Here is a 15,913-nt window from a genome sequence, read left to right as displayed (position 1 = left end):
TTCGCAGGCTCCCTATTGTCCTTAGCTTCAAGCCCGTATTTCATAGCAGGATGGTACCCCTCACCCTGTCACCCCTGCCTGCCTCCCCAGCTGTACTGGTCACCCCTGCTTCTCTAGGGCAGCCAGAAAGACCCTCTGTGGCCCCCAATGTCTCTTCCCACTCCCTTCTCTGCTCCCTCCACACTGTTGTCCCTGCCTCAAAGGAGCCTCTCCTACTTTCTTCCTGGCCAACCCCTCCTATCTTTCAGGCCTCGGCTGACCAGCACCTCTCTCTGGAAGCCTCCCCTGACTACTGCCGCTCCCAGCTCTGTGTCCCAGGTTTCAGGGCTGTGCTTCCTTCTCCTTCATAGATGCTTACCACGTTGGATTGGTTGTCAACTTCCTGGACACCTTAGGGAGTATGAGACCGGGGCCTGCCCTTCTAGTTCATGGCTGACCACCCAGTGCTCTGTACAGGGCCTGGCCCACAGTAGCTGCTGTTAATCTTTGTTGAGTGAATGAATGAAGGTGTGTGATCAGCTCACGATCTTACGTTGTTGGTAGTTGTCCCCCATGGTTTCATGTGTGTTGGTTTAGGCTGTGTGACCTTGAAGACGGGGTCATGGTTCACAGGAGGAGCATACCCTCTTGGGATAGTTGCACATGGCAGAGGCCTGATCAGGACTCTGGTGGGTAGGACCAGGTCTCTTAGACCTTCTGTCTCCACAGGCTTCTCCTCCTGCACACTACAGGACGGCCCCAGGCACTTGATGGGGGCTGAGCCAGTGTTGGTTGAATAAATGTGTAACTACCTCCCCGTGCCACTGCCCCTCCCAGTACGAAGAGTATGTAGGGGCTTTCTGGGGTCGGGGGTGGTGGTATGTGGATCAGCAGCTCACCATTCACCAGGGCAATGTTCAGGCCTCTGCCCACATTGTTTTTCACGGGACTCATGATCCTAAAGAAGAAGAAAAACAAAATACAACAGTTGGTCCCAAGTGTGGAACGAACACTCTGCTTTTGTGACTCTGTGGCTCTGAGAGGGCCCACATGGTGCTATGCAGAAGCATTAGGAAGCACACGGAATAATTTGGGCCATCTGTTTTCTCCTGGAAACGAGCGGTGGGCTGGATTCTCTGAAGAATACTCCTGGCATGTTTGGATGGGAACAATCTGCTCAGAAAAGAGGGAAGGTCCCTGCCTGGGGATCTGAGGTGTTGGAGGTGGGACCGGCCTACCTCCCCCAAGCAGTGAGGCCTGGCTGCCAGGAAGAAGGCTGAACCCAGAACATTGCTGCCACCCTGCAGAGTCTGGGATTGCTGTGTGGAGTCCAGCTGCCTGTGCAGCATCCACACGCCAGTCTTCCAGTGTTTCTTGGGAAAACTGTCCTTCTCTACTTTCAGACCAGGTAGTTCTTGGTATTGATCTCCGTCTTCCAGGCCTGGAAAAGTAGTAGAGCATCCTGTGTCCCTGACCACCATGATTGAGCCAGGTATGTATGGTCATGTAACCCAGGCCAGCCAATGAAACTCAGTCTTGGGACTTCTACAGGGATGATTTGGATGGGAAAGTTTTCTTCCCAGTGGGGTGCCACCCGGGGCTAATATATCAACCAGCTAGTGGCTTCCCTCCTTCACTGTTGAGAAAACTGAATCTAACAGGAGAACAAGGCTAGAGATGGTGTGAGAGGGATCCCTGATGATATGGTTTGAACCCCTGGATCCAGTTGGTCCTAAAGCCTGATATCTCTGGATTTTTTATATGTAAATCACTAAGTTTCTTCTTTTGCTTAAGTGAGTTGGAGTTAGGTTCAGAATCCCTACTAAAACACCTGTCTCAAAAATAAAATAAAATAAAATAAAATAAAACACCTGTCTCAAGAGAAAATCCTGAAAGCAGCTCAGGACAAGAGGTCCTTACTCTACAAGGGTAGAAACATAAGGCTGGCAGCAGACCTGTCCATAGAGGCCTGGCAGGCCAGAAAGGACTGGCATGATATATTCAGGGTGCTAAATGAGAAAAATATGCATCCAAGAATACTTTACCTAGAAGGCTGTCATTTAGAAGGAGAGATAAAGAGCTTTCAGGACCAACAGAAACTAAAAGAATTTGTGATTAGTAAACCACCCTACAGGAAATATTAAAGGAGATTCTTTAAGCAAAGAGAGAGCCCCAAAGTAATGCAGACCAGAAAGGAACAGAGGCAATATACAGAAACAGTGATTCTAAAGGTAATACAATGGCACTAAATTCATATCTTTCAATAGTTACTCTGAATGTAAATAGGCCAAAAGACACAGGGCATTAGATTGGATAAAAAAAAGACCTGTTGATGGTATCTAAGAGATTCATTTTAGACCCAAAGACACCCCCAGATTGAAAATGAAGTGAGGGGTACCTGGGTGGCTCAGCGGTTGAGTGTCTACCTTTGGCTCAGGTCATGATCCCGGAGTCCTGGGATCGAGTCCTGCATCAGGCTCCCTGCTGAGAGCCTTCCTCTCCCTCTGCCTTTGTCTCTGCCTCTATGTCTCTCATGGATAAATAAATAAATAAAATCTTTTAAAAAAAGAAAGTGGGTGGTGGCGGTGGAGAACCATTTATCATGCTAATGGACATCAAAAGAAAGCTGGGTTAGCAATCCTTATATCAGAAATTAGATTGTAAACCAAAGACTGTAATAAGAAATGGAGAAGGACACCGTATCACAATTGAAGGGTCTATCCAACAAGAGGATCTAACAATTGTAAATATTTACGCCCCTAACATGGAAGCAGCCAATTATATAAATCAAGTAATAACAGAATTAAGGAAACATACTGATAATAATATAATAATAGTAGGGGACTTTAACACCCCACTCACTGCAATGGACAGATAATCTTAGCAGAAGATCAACAAGGAAACAAGAGCTTTATTTTTATTTAATTTTGAAACAACCTACTAGCCCAACTTTTAATTTATTTTTTTGTATATTTTTTGTATATTTTTTTATTGGAGTTTGATTTGCCAACATAGAGCATAACACCCAGTGCTCATCCCATCAAGTGCCCCCTCAGTGCCCATCACCCAATCATCCCATCCCCCTGCCCACCTCCCCTTCCACTACCCCTTGTTCATTTCCCAGAGTTAGGAGTCTCTCACGTTCGAAACAAGGGCTTTAAATGACACACTGGATCAGATGGACTTCACAGACACATACAGAGCATTCCATCTGAAAGCAACAGAATATACATTCTTCTCGAGTACACATGGAACGTTTTCCAGAATAGATCACATACTGGGTCACAAATCAGGTCTCAACTGGTACCAAAAGATTGGTATCATTCCCTGCATATTTTTAGACTACAGTGCTTTAAAACTGGAACTCAATCACAAGAGGAAATTTGGACAGAACACAAATACATGGAAATTAAAGAGCAGCCTACTAAAGAAAAATTGGGCCAACCAGAAGTTAAAGAATTAAAAAAATTCATGGAAACAAATGAAAATGAAAACACAACTGTTCAAAACCTTGGGGATGCAACAAAGGCAGTCCTAAGAGGGAAGTGTACGGCAATACAAGCCTTTTTCAAGAAACAAGAAAGTCTCAAGTACACAACCTAACCGTACACCTAAAGGAGCAGGAGAAAGAACAGCAAATAAAGCCTAAAGTAAGCAAAAGAGAATTAATAAAGATTAGAACAGAAATCAATGAAAGAGAAACCAAAAGAACAGTAGAACAGATCAACGAAACTGAGACCTGGTTCTTTGAAAGAATAAGATTGATAAACCCTGGCCAGACTTATAAAAAAGAAAATATAAAGGACCCAAATAAATACAATCATGAATGAAAGAGAGATCATGACCAACACAGAAGAAATACAAACAATTATAAGGATATATTATGAGCAACTCTATGCCAATGAATTAGGCAATCTGTAAGAAATGGATACATTCCTAGAAACATATAAACTACCAAAACTGAAATAGGAAAAAATAGAAAACCTGAACAGACGCATAATGAGCAAAGAAATTGAATCAGTAATCAAAAACCTCCCTGCAACTAAGAGTCCAGGGCTGGATGGCTTCCCAGGGGAATTCTACCAAATATTTAAAGGAGAATTGATGCTGTTTTAAAAAATAGAAATGGGGATCCCTGGGTGGCGCAGTGGTTTGGCGCCTGCCTTTGGCTCAGGGCGTGATCCTGGAGACCCGGGATCGAATCCCACGTCGGGCTCCCAGTGCATGGAGCCTGCTTCTCCCTCTGCCTGTGTCTCTGCCTCTCTCTCTCGCTCTCTGTGTGACTATCATAAATAAAGAAAAAAATATTAAAAAAAATAAAAATAAAAAAATAAAATAGAAATGGAAGGAAAACTTCCAAACTCTTTATATGAGGCCAGCATTACCCTGTTCCCCAAACCAGGCAAAGACCCCACTGAAAAGGAGAATTATAGACCAATATCCCCGATGAACATGGATGCAAAAATTCCCACCAAGATATTAACCAATAGGATCGAACAGTACATTAAAAGGATTAAATCACCATGACCAAGTGGGCTTTATTCCTGGGTTGCCAGGGTGGTTCAACATCTATAAATCAATCGATGTCATAGGTCACATTAATATGAGGACAAGAACCATATGATCCTCTCAATAGATTCAGAAAAAGCATTTGACAAAGTACAGCATCCTTTCTTGATTAAAACTCTCCACAGTGTAGGGATAGAGGGAACATATCTCAGTATCATAAAAGCCATATGTGAAAAGCCCACAGTAAATAGCATTCTCAATGGGGGAAAAACTGAGAGCTTTCCCCCTAAGGTCAGGAACATAACAGGGATGTCCACTCTCACCACTGTTGTTCAATATGGTACTGGAAGTCCTAGCCTCAACAATGAGACAACAAAAAGAAATAAAAGGCATCTGAACTGGCAAAGAAGTAGTCAAACTCGTTCTTCACAAACGGAAAACCCAAAAGACAACCCCAAAATTGCTAGAACTGATATAGGAATTCAGCAAAATGGCAGGATATAAAATCAAGGCTCAGAAATCAGTTGCATTTCTACCCACTAGTAATAAGATGAAAGAAAAAAAAAAAAAATCAAGGAGTCGATCTCATTTACAATTACACCAAAAACCATAAGATACCTAGGAATAAACCTAACCAAAAAGGCAAAGGATCTGTACTCTGAAAACTATAGAGCACTCATGAAAGAAATTGAGGAAGATACAAAGAAATGGAAAAATATTCCATGCTCATGGATTGCAAGAACAAATATTGTTAAAATGACAGTGTTATCCAAAGCAACCTACGCATTCAATACAATCCCTATTAAAATACCATCAATATTTTTTCAGAGCTGGAACAAATAATCCTAAAATTTGTATGGAATCAGAAAAGACCCCAAATAGCCAAAGGAATATTGAAAAAGACAACCAAAGCTAGTGACATCACAATTCTAGACTTCAAGTTATATTACAAAGCTGTAATCATCAAGACGGTATGATACTGGCACAAAAACAGACCAAAGATCAATAGAACAGAATAGACAAGCCAGAAATGGCCGCTCAGTCTATGATCAACTAATCTTCAACAAAGTAGGGAAGAATATCCAGTGGAAAAAAGTCTCTACCACAAATGGTGTTGGGAAAATTGGACAGCCACAAGCCGAAGAATAACACTGGATCATTTTCTTATACCACACACAAAGACTCAAAATGGATGAAAGACCTAAACATAAGACAGGAGCCCATCAAATTCCTAGAGAAGAACACGGGCAGCAACCACTGTGACCTCGAATGCAGCAACTTCTTGCTAGACAGGTCTCCAAAGGCAAGGAAAACAAAGGCAAAAGTGAACTGTTGAGACTTGATCAAGATAAAAAGCTTTTGCACAGCAAAGGAAACAGTTGATAAAACCAAAAGACAATCTACAGAACAGAAGAAGATCTCTGCAAATGTCTCATCAGATTTTAGCATCCAAAACCTATAAAGAACTTAACACCCAAAGAACAAAAAAAAAATCCAGTCAAGAAATGGGCAGAAGACATGAACAGCCATTTCTCCAAAGAAGACATACAAATGGCCAACAGACACGTGAAAAGATGCTCAACATCACTCGGCATCAGGGAAGTACAAATCAAAATCTCATTGATATACCACCTCACACCAGTCAGAATGGCTAAAATGAAAAAGTCTGGAAATGACAGATGTTGGTGAGGATGCGAAGAAATCTCTAAATTCTACCTCTGAAACTAATACTACAGTATATGTTAATTATTATTATTATTATTTTTTAAAGATTTATTTATTCATGATAGAGAGAGAGAGAGAGAGAGAGAGAGAGAGAGGGGCAGAGACGCAGGCAGAGGGAGAAGCAGGCTCCATGCAGGGAGCCTGATGTGGGACTTGATCCCGGGACTCCAGGATCACGCCCTGGGCCAAAGGCAGGCGCCAAACCACTGAGCCACCCAGGGATCCCCCAGTATATGTTAATTAAATTGAATTTAAAGAAAGAAGTAAAAATAAATAAACAAAACACCTGCCTCTGGCTTCTTTTGTAGGATCAACTTACGGTCCCAGGGCCTTTACTACCTGGTTTGGATAATGGTGCTTTCTCTTGCACCTGGGTGGAGGCCCTGGCACCTGCTGCATCTGAACTTTGACGCCTGGATCTTGATTTTGAACCGTCCCCAAAGGCATTCCTCCTTATAGGAAGCCCAGCAGCCTGGCTGTCCGACAGACCGGAGCTGAAATCCTGACTCTCCATCAGTCAGCTGGGTAATGCTGAGCCTCAACTTCCTCATCTTTACAGAGGGGATCATTGCGGCCCCACCTCTGGGAGGGCTGGGGGAATGAATGAGAGGAAGGTTCTAGAGCGTTTAGCAGGAGCTGTGAGATGCGGAAGCTCTTAGGATTATTGTTATCTGTGGGGATCCCTCGGTGGCTCAGTGGTTGACCGTCTGCCTTTGGCCCAGGGCGTGATCCTGGAGACCCAGGATCGAGTCCCACATCGGGCTCCCTGCATGGAGCCTGCTTCTCCCTCTGCCTGTGTCTCTGCCTCTGTCTCAGGAATAAATTAGTAAAATCTTTAAAAAAAAAGGATTATTGTTATCTGTGATTCATCCCCCCAGAGTAAAAGGAAGCGAGTGGAGGTGTGGGCTGGTTCCAGGGCCCGCCCTTGCAGCCTCGGACTCTGCCAATGAACCAACGAGGAGAAATGAGACGCAAGAAACTTACACAAGATTTTCGAAGCACACGGTGGGGCCCACCACGTTAGCGGCTCCGCTGCTGATTTTAAAGGCGAAGAAGTCGTTTGGGCAGGGCTTGCTGAGGCCGCACTTGGTCTTCACGACCCCTGTGGGGGGGACAGCCAACCTCAGGGGCGCAGCTGGGGAACAGGCCCCGGAGGAGGGAGGGAGGGAAGGGGTGGCGAGCGGCGCAGAGGCCTCGTCCAGGGCTCCTGGGCCCACCGCGGGGTCCAGGGACCTGCCCTCTGAGCTCGCAGGGTGCCTCCGGCCATCCCCCCAGAGACGTCTTTTCAGGGTTTCCCGATGCCTCTAGCCCCAGCTCAGGGCCTGGCTCTCTGTGCCTCTGATTAAGACCCGTGTCCTCTCCACGTGGTACTTGCTGGGCAAAGTGGGGAGGCCTGTGAAAGGTGGGAGAGGTATATAGGATCCCCCCCGCCACGTCCCCAGCTGCCCAGCTACTCAGCCCTCAACGGATGCTGAGCTGGGATATCTGTCACCTGTGCTTTCAGCCTGGCAGGTTCTAATTTACATTAATGCCTTTTTTTTTTTTTTTTTTTTTTTTTTACTACCACCTGATTGGAAACTACCAGTCGGGAGGATTGGGTAAACATGGACTTAGGACTTCGAGAAAGTTCACCTGCAAAGGGAAAGCTGGGCCGGCAGCCTCTCTCCTCCACCCCGAGCCACGCACATGGCTGAGCTACTGCAGTGCGTTTCTGGGAGCAAACCCACAGGCTGCCTACGGGGCGCTGGCACACGCCCAGGGCTTGCTGTGTGCTAGGCACTGTGGCAAGCACTTTGCATTTATTATCTTATTAAATCGTGCCGGTAACTGCTGTGCCTGGCACATAGTGGGCCCTCAGTAAATATTCACTGATGAACACACGGAGCTTTGGGCATGGATGAGCTCCAACCTGGGAGAAACAACGTGGTCAGGGTGATTAGGATCTTCAGGGTCCTTGCCAGCCTCTAGGGAGTGCATTAGGGAAAAGTGCCCTGGGGGAGGGGGAGAGACAACCCACTGGAGCAACACTTGGCAAGCCCATGGCACCTCTGAGTAGGTAAAGGTGCTCCTTCCTAGGAGTGGACGCCGCTCACATCAGGGTACCCTTGCCAACTAGGCAGCCCTGGAGGTCTGAGTGGAATGCTTATCCTAGGCACTCTGCCCCTGTGTCACCCCGAGTTTCAATACACCCACCTGACGGGTATAATCAGAGCTCAGACCATGACATTGTCACCATGACATTGTCACAGGGCCAGGAGCAGAGACACCCACAAGGGGCTGTTGAGGAGAGAGTGGATGTCTAGGCCTGTGGCTCCCTTTCCCTAACTTCTGGAGAGGACATTTCTCAGGAGGCCCAGCACCTGCCCGAAGACCAGGCTGAGGATGAGGCTGAGGAAGGGTCCTCCTCTCCTGTGAGCCTTGGGCCCTAACCTCTGGTCCCCTGACCCCTCACAGGGAGGCCAGTCTGCTCTTGAGACCAGAGGTTCCCACCTATGCTGGAAGGATTGCTGTGGCCCTGACACTACCCTAGAGTTTGCCCAGAGCCTAATCAACTGCAGCTAAGTCTGATAAACCTGGTGTCAACAGACTGGCTTAAGCAGGCTTTTCCAGAATTGATTTTCTGACCATCCAGCCTTCACGGTTGAGCTACTGGATGAAGGGGATGATGTCCAGGGGTCTCAGTCACTAAGAGGCAGGGGAGTTGCTCTCCGGGCTCGGGCTTGGGGGTTGCCCCCACCAGCTGCCTCAAACCCTGAGGCCCAAGCCACCTGGGAACTCCTAGTGCTGCTGCTGAGGGTGTGAAGCCGAACACTGGAGGGGGAGCAGTCAGGAAATATGGGCTGCTCTTCAGTGATCTGCGGTGTGCTGTGCCAGAAATCTCTCTCCCTTTACCTTTGCCAGCTGTAAAATGAGGGAGTTGGTTTAGATTAGAGACGTCAAACAGCTTGTCTCTGAACTGTCAGCACATCTGCTATTAGACTCTTAATGATAAAGCCGTAGTGGTTACCTCCGGGCCTGGAGGGAAAGTGCTGGGATTGGCTGGCCATGTCCACCAGGGGAGCAGCCAAGGCAGGTGGTGGCACAGGGGCCTGGAGTTGCCATCCCCCAGCAGGTGACATCAGAGTGTTTGTTTGGTACCAAGATGCTGTGACACTCTGCGTCTACTTCAGAATACAACTCAGGAGGCTTCAGGTCAATGGAGTTGAGGGTGTGGGGCCAATGGTTGGTGTTGATGCATATGGCCTTTGCTCTGCACTGGGGGTCCCATGCCAAAATTCTTTTCCTGGAACCACCATGTCCCCCTCAGTCACTACTATGCTGGGGTGGGAGAAGGGGGGACTTGGAGATGTTGCCTCTTGCAAGGAGGTGTTGAGACGGTGGGCTCTGGGCTCGACTGGACGTTAACTCCTGTTCCACCAGGTACAGTGGTGCTGCCTTGGCCAAGAGATTTCACTTCTCTGAGCTTCAGTTTGCTCATCTATAAAATGGGGATAATTCTGGCATCCACACAAGGTTGTGGTGAGGATTGCATGAGATGCCTGTAAAGCTCTGAACACAGTGTCTGGCACATAGTAGGTCCTCCATTATTCTACTGTTGCAGTCATCATAACAGTCCCTCCCTCCCACCGTCTCCAGACTTTGGGTGCTGGGGTCTTTGCTGAAGCCCTGCTCAGAAGGCTGCAGTGTCCGGCATTCCCACTTCTCCATGAATGAGTCTCCAGCCACCATCTCCCCTGCACCCCCACACATTCCTGCCTCTAGACCTTTGCCAGTCTCTCCCAGATGCCTTCTCTCATCTCATCCCATTGGAAGGGGTAGCCCTCTGAGTCCGAACACTATGCCCCATCTCTCTTGGCACATCTGGCACTTCTACCCCAACAGACAATCAGCACCCCCTTCTGTATTCCTCTGGGGGCACACCTAGTGCCCCACATGGCTCCTGGGACTTTGGCACAGGTACTGTGAATGAAGCCTGGGGTCACTGCATGATGATCATAAGCACAGCGCCCAGCTTCAGGGCTCAGACTCAGTGGGGGTCAGAGTGGGGAGGCGGCTGTGCAGGGCCAGGTGCTGTGACTAGGGAGGCAATCCAGACTGCAGAGTGGGGGTGCTGAGGAATGGACAGTTGAGCCATCCCTATCAGTCTGAATGGCTGAGAGGAGGCCCCTACTGCTACAGGGCCCGGGGGCTTCAGAAGGCCCCATTGGGCCATGGGAGGGGAGAGTGGAGCGGATTCTGGACACTAGGATTTTTCTAGGGCCTGCAGGGCCAGGAGGAGCAACCCTGGGAAATCTCACCCTGAGGCAAAGACAGGGCTGGGGTGATACTCACGGATCTTCTTGGCGCTGCTGAAACCTGCTGGAGAGAGGACAGACTCTGGTTAGAGGGAAAATGCTTTGGGCCCCCCTGCTGGAGGCTGGAGCCTGGGGCGTGGCATTGGCCTGGCCAAGCATTCTCCTCCTGTGGGGGTTGCTGCAGTGAGCTCTAAAGTTCCCACCCTGTCAGGGAGCCCTCCCTCACTTGCTGCTGCCACCCCTTCACACACACACACACACACACACACACACACAGCACTTTCTACTCTAACAGAGCATGTTATTAAATGCATAAAATAAAATAGATTAGAATGGAAACCAACTATATATCAATATAATAATAAAATATTAAAACATAAATTTGTGCTACAGTAATATATGTTTCTATATTAATGCATTAAATAACAAGGTGGGGGGTATGTGCAGCCAGGCTAGGAACCTCTGAAGAAAATGAATATTACCCCTTTCAGTGGCTGAACATTCATGGCTTTCGATGGCCACTTTCCCACTTTCCCACTTTCCCATGTCCTGTCACCGTAAGCATTTCTCAAGACTGGATCATCACTTTCGTTTTTGTTTATTCTGTAATTAAGTCTGTTTGTCTCCCCGACTCAGACCATGAGCAGGGACCACATGTTTCTCATTTTGGGGTCCCTGGGACCTAACACAGAAAAGTGGCTCCATGACTATTGGTTGGAGGCGTTGATTCATCAAACTTCAGATAGCTGAGTTCTGGGATGTACTTTCAAACTCTTCTCTTTCTCATTTCAGGCTGGGGCTTTCTCTTCTAGAGGATACCCCTGAGCTCCACTTCTCTGAGCCTCCTACACTGACATGGGCCCAGTTCTTCCCAGGCTGTCAGCGCAGCCAAGTCCATCTCTATAAAATTAGTGCCCTGGGGCTGGGGTCATGGTGGCTACCATGCATCTATATAATTCATCCTGACGTGGCTGTGAGCCATACTTGACAAGAATGACAAGGATGAGGTGAGGGATCTCAGGGACCCCTCTGTGGGGTGACTGGCTTCTTGCTGCTGTGAAGCTGTGAGCCAGCCTGGGCCACTGGAGGTTACTTAGTTTGACTATGTCAGTGAGGGTCATTCTCTGATCCAAGGAGGACAAATGAAGAAGCATAAATCCCTTCCCTTTCTTTCCTTCCTTTGAAAGGATTTAGAACTGGGAGACTTGGGTTCCCATGCCTGCTGACATCTATAAGGGAAATTTGGGCAACTTTCTTCATCCCTCTGAAGCTCCCTGAGCTTCTCTTTTTTTAGCCTACACATAAAACCACACCCTAAGGTCACATATGAGTCCATTCCACAACCACACCATGGGGCCATTTGTGCAGATTATATGAGATTATTCATGTAAGTAACTGGTATCTATTACTCAACCATCATCCACTCATATATCATTCATTTACCCATCTATCACCCACCCATCCATCCATCTATCCACCTATCCATCATTCATCCATTGTCCACTCATCCATCTACCCATCCATCCATCTGTGCATCCATCCACCCACTCATCATTCATCCTTCATCTACCCATCCATCAATCCATCATCCACTCATCTATCCATCTACCACCCATCCATCATTCATCCATCACCCACCCCTCCACACATCCATCCATCCATTTACATGTCCATCCATCCATCATCATTCATCCACCATTCACCCATCTGTCAGCCACTCATCCATCCATCTACCCATCCATCCATCCATCATCCACCAATCCACCCATCCATCCATCATCAATCTATCCACCCACCTATACATCCATCCATCCATCCATCCATTTACCCACCCATCATCCATCCATCCATTTTTCTTTCATTCATCAAATTTTTACTGAGCATCTGCTCTGCACCAGGTGCTAGAGAAATGGATGTACACAAGATAAAATCTTTGCCTTCAAGAAGCTTACATTCTAGGAGATGGTGATCAGCAACAACTAGGTAGACAAATAAACATCCTGATGACAGATGACAGTGAAGCTCTGAAGGAAATAGGCTAACATGAGGGTCTCAAGTAGGAGGAGGGGGCATGGCTGCAGCTGGGGTTGTTGAGGAAGGCCTCTCTGAGGAGGTCACATTTGAGCAGAGACCTGAAGTTGGAGAAGAACTGGCTACAGGGACATCTGTGTGAAGAGTGTTTCAGGAAGAGGTAATAGCAGCTTCAATTGGATGCCCCTCAATGCTGAGTTTTGTTTCTCTTGGCCCCCTTCTTTCCCTCCTCCCTTCCTTCCTTCTTTTCTTCCTCCCTCCGTCCTTCCTTTTTTTGGAATCACATTTCCAAAATGGCCCTTGATACAGGCACATGTTTTGGCTAGGGCCTTGGAACACTTCTCTGTTCCCCCATGGGCTCCAGCCTTCCTGGCAGCCTCCACCCCCATGTCCCAAAGGCAGCCCACACCCTACCATGTCTGGCCATCTCATGGGTCACCCACAGATGGAGGGAGGACTATATCCTTGGCTCCATCCTGGTCTACAGTCCCTACCCTCAGCAGTGAGCCCCACTTACCCAGCCAGCGGGGCAGACGGATAGTTTTCATGTCTAAGCTGACATAGCTGTGAATAAAGATCCATGTGGTGACCAGGGCAAAGATGAGGGCCAGGAGGCGAAGCACACCTGAAGAGCAAGGAGACAGAGTCATGAAGCCATGTCACAAGGCCACATAGCAAGGCTATTTGTGAGTCCTTACCAAATCCCCACAATAAGATCATGTCATGAGATCCCACCAGGAGACCCCATATTGTAGCCCCAGACTAAGGCCCACACCTTGGACCAATTCAGGGGACCACCGGACACCATGTGTGAATCCATGCAATGATCAAATGGTGAGATCATGCTGCAAGATTACATGGCAACGTTTCCCAAAGTGGGTCCACTGGGACAAAAAGTTAGAAATTTCTTTCCCGGGCTCAACTTAGGCGTCCAGAGACAGATTCTTTAGGGGTAAGGCCTGGGAATCTACACTTTTATCCAGCACCCTGAGGTGGAGCCTGAGAGGTGTGGCAGGAAAGCAAGAGGCAGACTCTGCTGTAGACAGTCCTAGGGGGTGAGCCCCACTATTGGAGTCTAGAAGGCTGCGGCCAGTGCTCTGGGCAGCCAGCGCCGCTGTGTGACCTTGGGCAAAATCTCAGTCTCTCTGGGCAGGGATGTCTTGGTCACAGAGTAGACATGATTCAACATCCTTGCTTCTAGCCCACAGCTTGTTGGGAGGGATGTGATAGTCGTCACTAGTGGGCAGCCTCCAGGGTGGCTTGGGGCTGGGGCTGTAACCACACAGTCCTGTCCACAGGAACACTCGCTGGCCTTGCTCATGTGGCTTCCCTGGCCTCCCAGCGTGACTGCTTCTGCATCTGTGGGGAGCCCCCCCCCCCAACCAGGACAGATCCTCAGAGCTCCCTGTCTCACTCCCTTTCCTCGAAGGCCAGAGGGGGATTCACTACACCTCCCAGCTCAGGGATGCTTGTGGCCCAGCAGCCATCAGAACACGTTCTCTAGCTCTGCTCCTGACCTCCTTGTGGCCCTGAATTCAGCTCTGACGTCTTGTGTTGGTCTCTGACTACTGGGAGTGGAGAAGGCCCCCTGGATCCTGTGGTGGCAGGGCTCAGGTCTGTGGGGGTCCCTCATCTTCTGGGACACAGTGTGGCTGTTGGCACCCGGAGTTCACAGCCATTTTGTTCGAGGCACCAGGTGAACATCTTTCACATACAGCATCTCAGTCCATCCTCGCAGTAAACGTCTGTGTTGGATGCTGCTGATTATTACCAGTTTGTGGATGAGGAAACAGGCTCAGGGAGGTGGTCACTTGGTGGTAAGTGACACAGGCACCCAGGAAAGTGTGCTAACTCTGAAACTTGTGCTCTTAACTTCCTCACAGCTATTTGGAAATGTAAGTGAATTATGTCCATTTCTTCCTGGGTGCCTCAGTTTCCCTTTCTGTACAAACAGGGTACAGCATGAGAGCCTGGATGAGAAGGCAAAGGCACCCTGCTCCTTGTGCCCAGCTCTGTGGCATGAGGATCCTGGAATAGCCCTCCTTGAGACAAATATTTTGTCCCTCACTTCCTTCCAGCGTCAGGTTTTTCCAAAACAGGGTCAGTCCCTGTGAGCCCAGCCAGGTGGGGCCATGATGCCAAAGCTTCTCCAGCCCTTCAGCTGTGGGGCAGCAAGTTGTCTTTCTCCCCGCTCTTGCAGGCTCTCCCTGGACAGGTTTCCTCCTGGAGTTATTCTGGTCTGACGATTTGAGAGCACATATAGCCGAACAACCTCTGAGTCCTGGGACTGGCTGCATTGCAGATAGAAAAATGATTCCTAAACCAATATCAGACCTCATCTTTGAGACCTTGAATCCTCAGAATCTGGTCCTACCTGACACTCTCATCTTGTCCAGGTGAGGAGCAGCTTGGGGTCAGTGTTAGCCTGTGGAGAGAAAGGAATCAAATTGGAAACTTGGCACCTGGGGTCTACAAATGAATTAGACTGACGATTAGGGATGGATCTTCTCACTGGGGAGATCACAGACCTGTCAGTTCGGTTCCTCACCATCTGCCAGCTGTTCACCCTCTGCCTCCACCTCTCCCTCACTTTTGTCTCTAGAATTTTATATTCACTTCAACATGTCTTTTTTGAATGCAGAGGTTGGCAGGTAGAGGAAGATGTAGTTTTCCAGCCACTGTCCCTGGAATTGATCTATTGGCTCATCCATCCATCCATCTCCATCCATCCTACCATCCATCCATCCTTCCATCCATCCATCCTTCTACCCTTCACCTTTCCATCCCTCCAGCCAGCTGAGAGACATTGAGCTAGGTAGCTCTAGTAAAACCACCAGGAAACAAGCTCAAGTGATTTCTGCTGAAGTGCCAACATGAAGACTAATGAGAAAGCTCACATTACAGATTAGTTTGTAGCAGGTGCTAGATATGCAATTATCTCCTTTCATCTTCACACTCCCTCATTTTAGGGGTAGGTAAGCCAAGTCTCACCATGGTTAAGCCCAGGGTTATTCAGCTTGTAAGGATCAAAGTCAGAATTTGGATGCCGGTCTCCACTGCCCAATCCCCACAGCCTCCCACTGCCAGTGCCTTTTGTCTTAGAGGAGAGTTGAAATTGGAGTTTCCTCCCTTCTTGAACCCTGGGCAGGGGTAGGGTTACCCTCGGCCCCACCTGTCCCCTATGCCACCCCCAGGTACTGGGCAGTTACCAGTGATTTGACAGCTTCACCCCCCAGGAGGTCTCTAGAAACCTAGGGGAGGGGAGGGGAGGGCAGGGCTGGTGGTAACTGTTCCAAGTCTCTGAACCCCTGCAGCCAGCTGGAAGGGCTCTGACTGCAGGGACTTGCTCCCACTACTCTTCCTGCCCCCCTCCC

At 48.3% G+C, this 15,913-nt stretch overlaps 1 protein-coding gene across 7 annotated transcripts in view; it reads right to left on the bottom strand.

Moving 5' to 3' along the window:
• The window catches only part of FAM3D (FAM3 metabolism regulating signaling molecule D), a 36,097-nt gene that overhangs the window by 9,681 nt on the left and 10,503 nt on the right, over positions 1 to 15,913 (bottom strand). For 2 of the 7 annotated variants that reach the window (XM_035702501.2, XM_049097802.1), the window contains 5 exons: positions 14,914 to 14,964; positions 13,057 to 13,164; positions 10,546 to 10,572; positions 7,198 to 7,315; positions 879 to 937 (listed from right to left, as the gene is read on the bottom strand). In XM_035702501.2, the coding sequence (XP_035558394.2) occupies positions 879 to 937; positions 7,198 to 7,315; positions 10,546 to 10,572; positions 13,057 to 13,164; positions 14,914 to 14,926 (325 nt within the window). In that variant the 5' untranslated portion in view covers positions 14,927 to 14,964. Of the gene's footprint in view, positions 1 to 878; positions 938 to 7,197; positions 7,316 to 10,545; positions 10,573 to 13,056; positions 13,165 to 14,056; positions 14,634 to 14,913; positions 14,965 to 15,530; positions 15,712 to 15,748; positions 15,911 to 15,913 lie in introns of those variants that run through there. The other 5 variants (XM_035702503.2, XM_035702502.2, XM_025456380.3 and 2 more) reach the window with 5 other exon arrangements.

Source organism: Canis lupus, chromosome 20 (genome assembly GCF_003254725.2).
Source record: "Canis lupus dingo isolate Sandy chromosome 20, ASM325472v2, whole genome shotgun sequence".
NCBI classification, from domain to species: Eukaryota; Metazoa; Chordata; class Mammalia; order Carnivora; family Canidae; genus Canis; species Canis lupus.
This window is presented reverse-complemented; position numbering and strand designations above follow the sequence as displayed.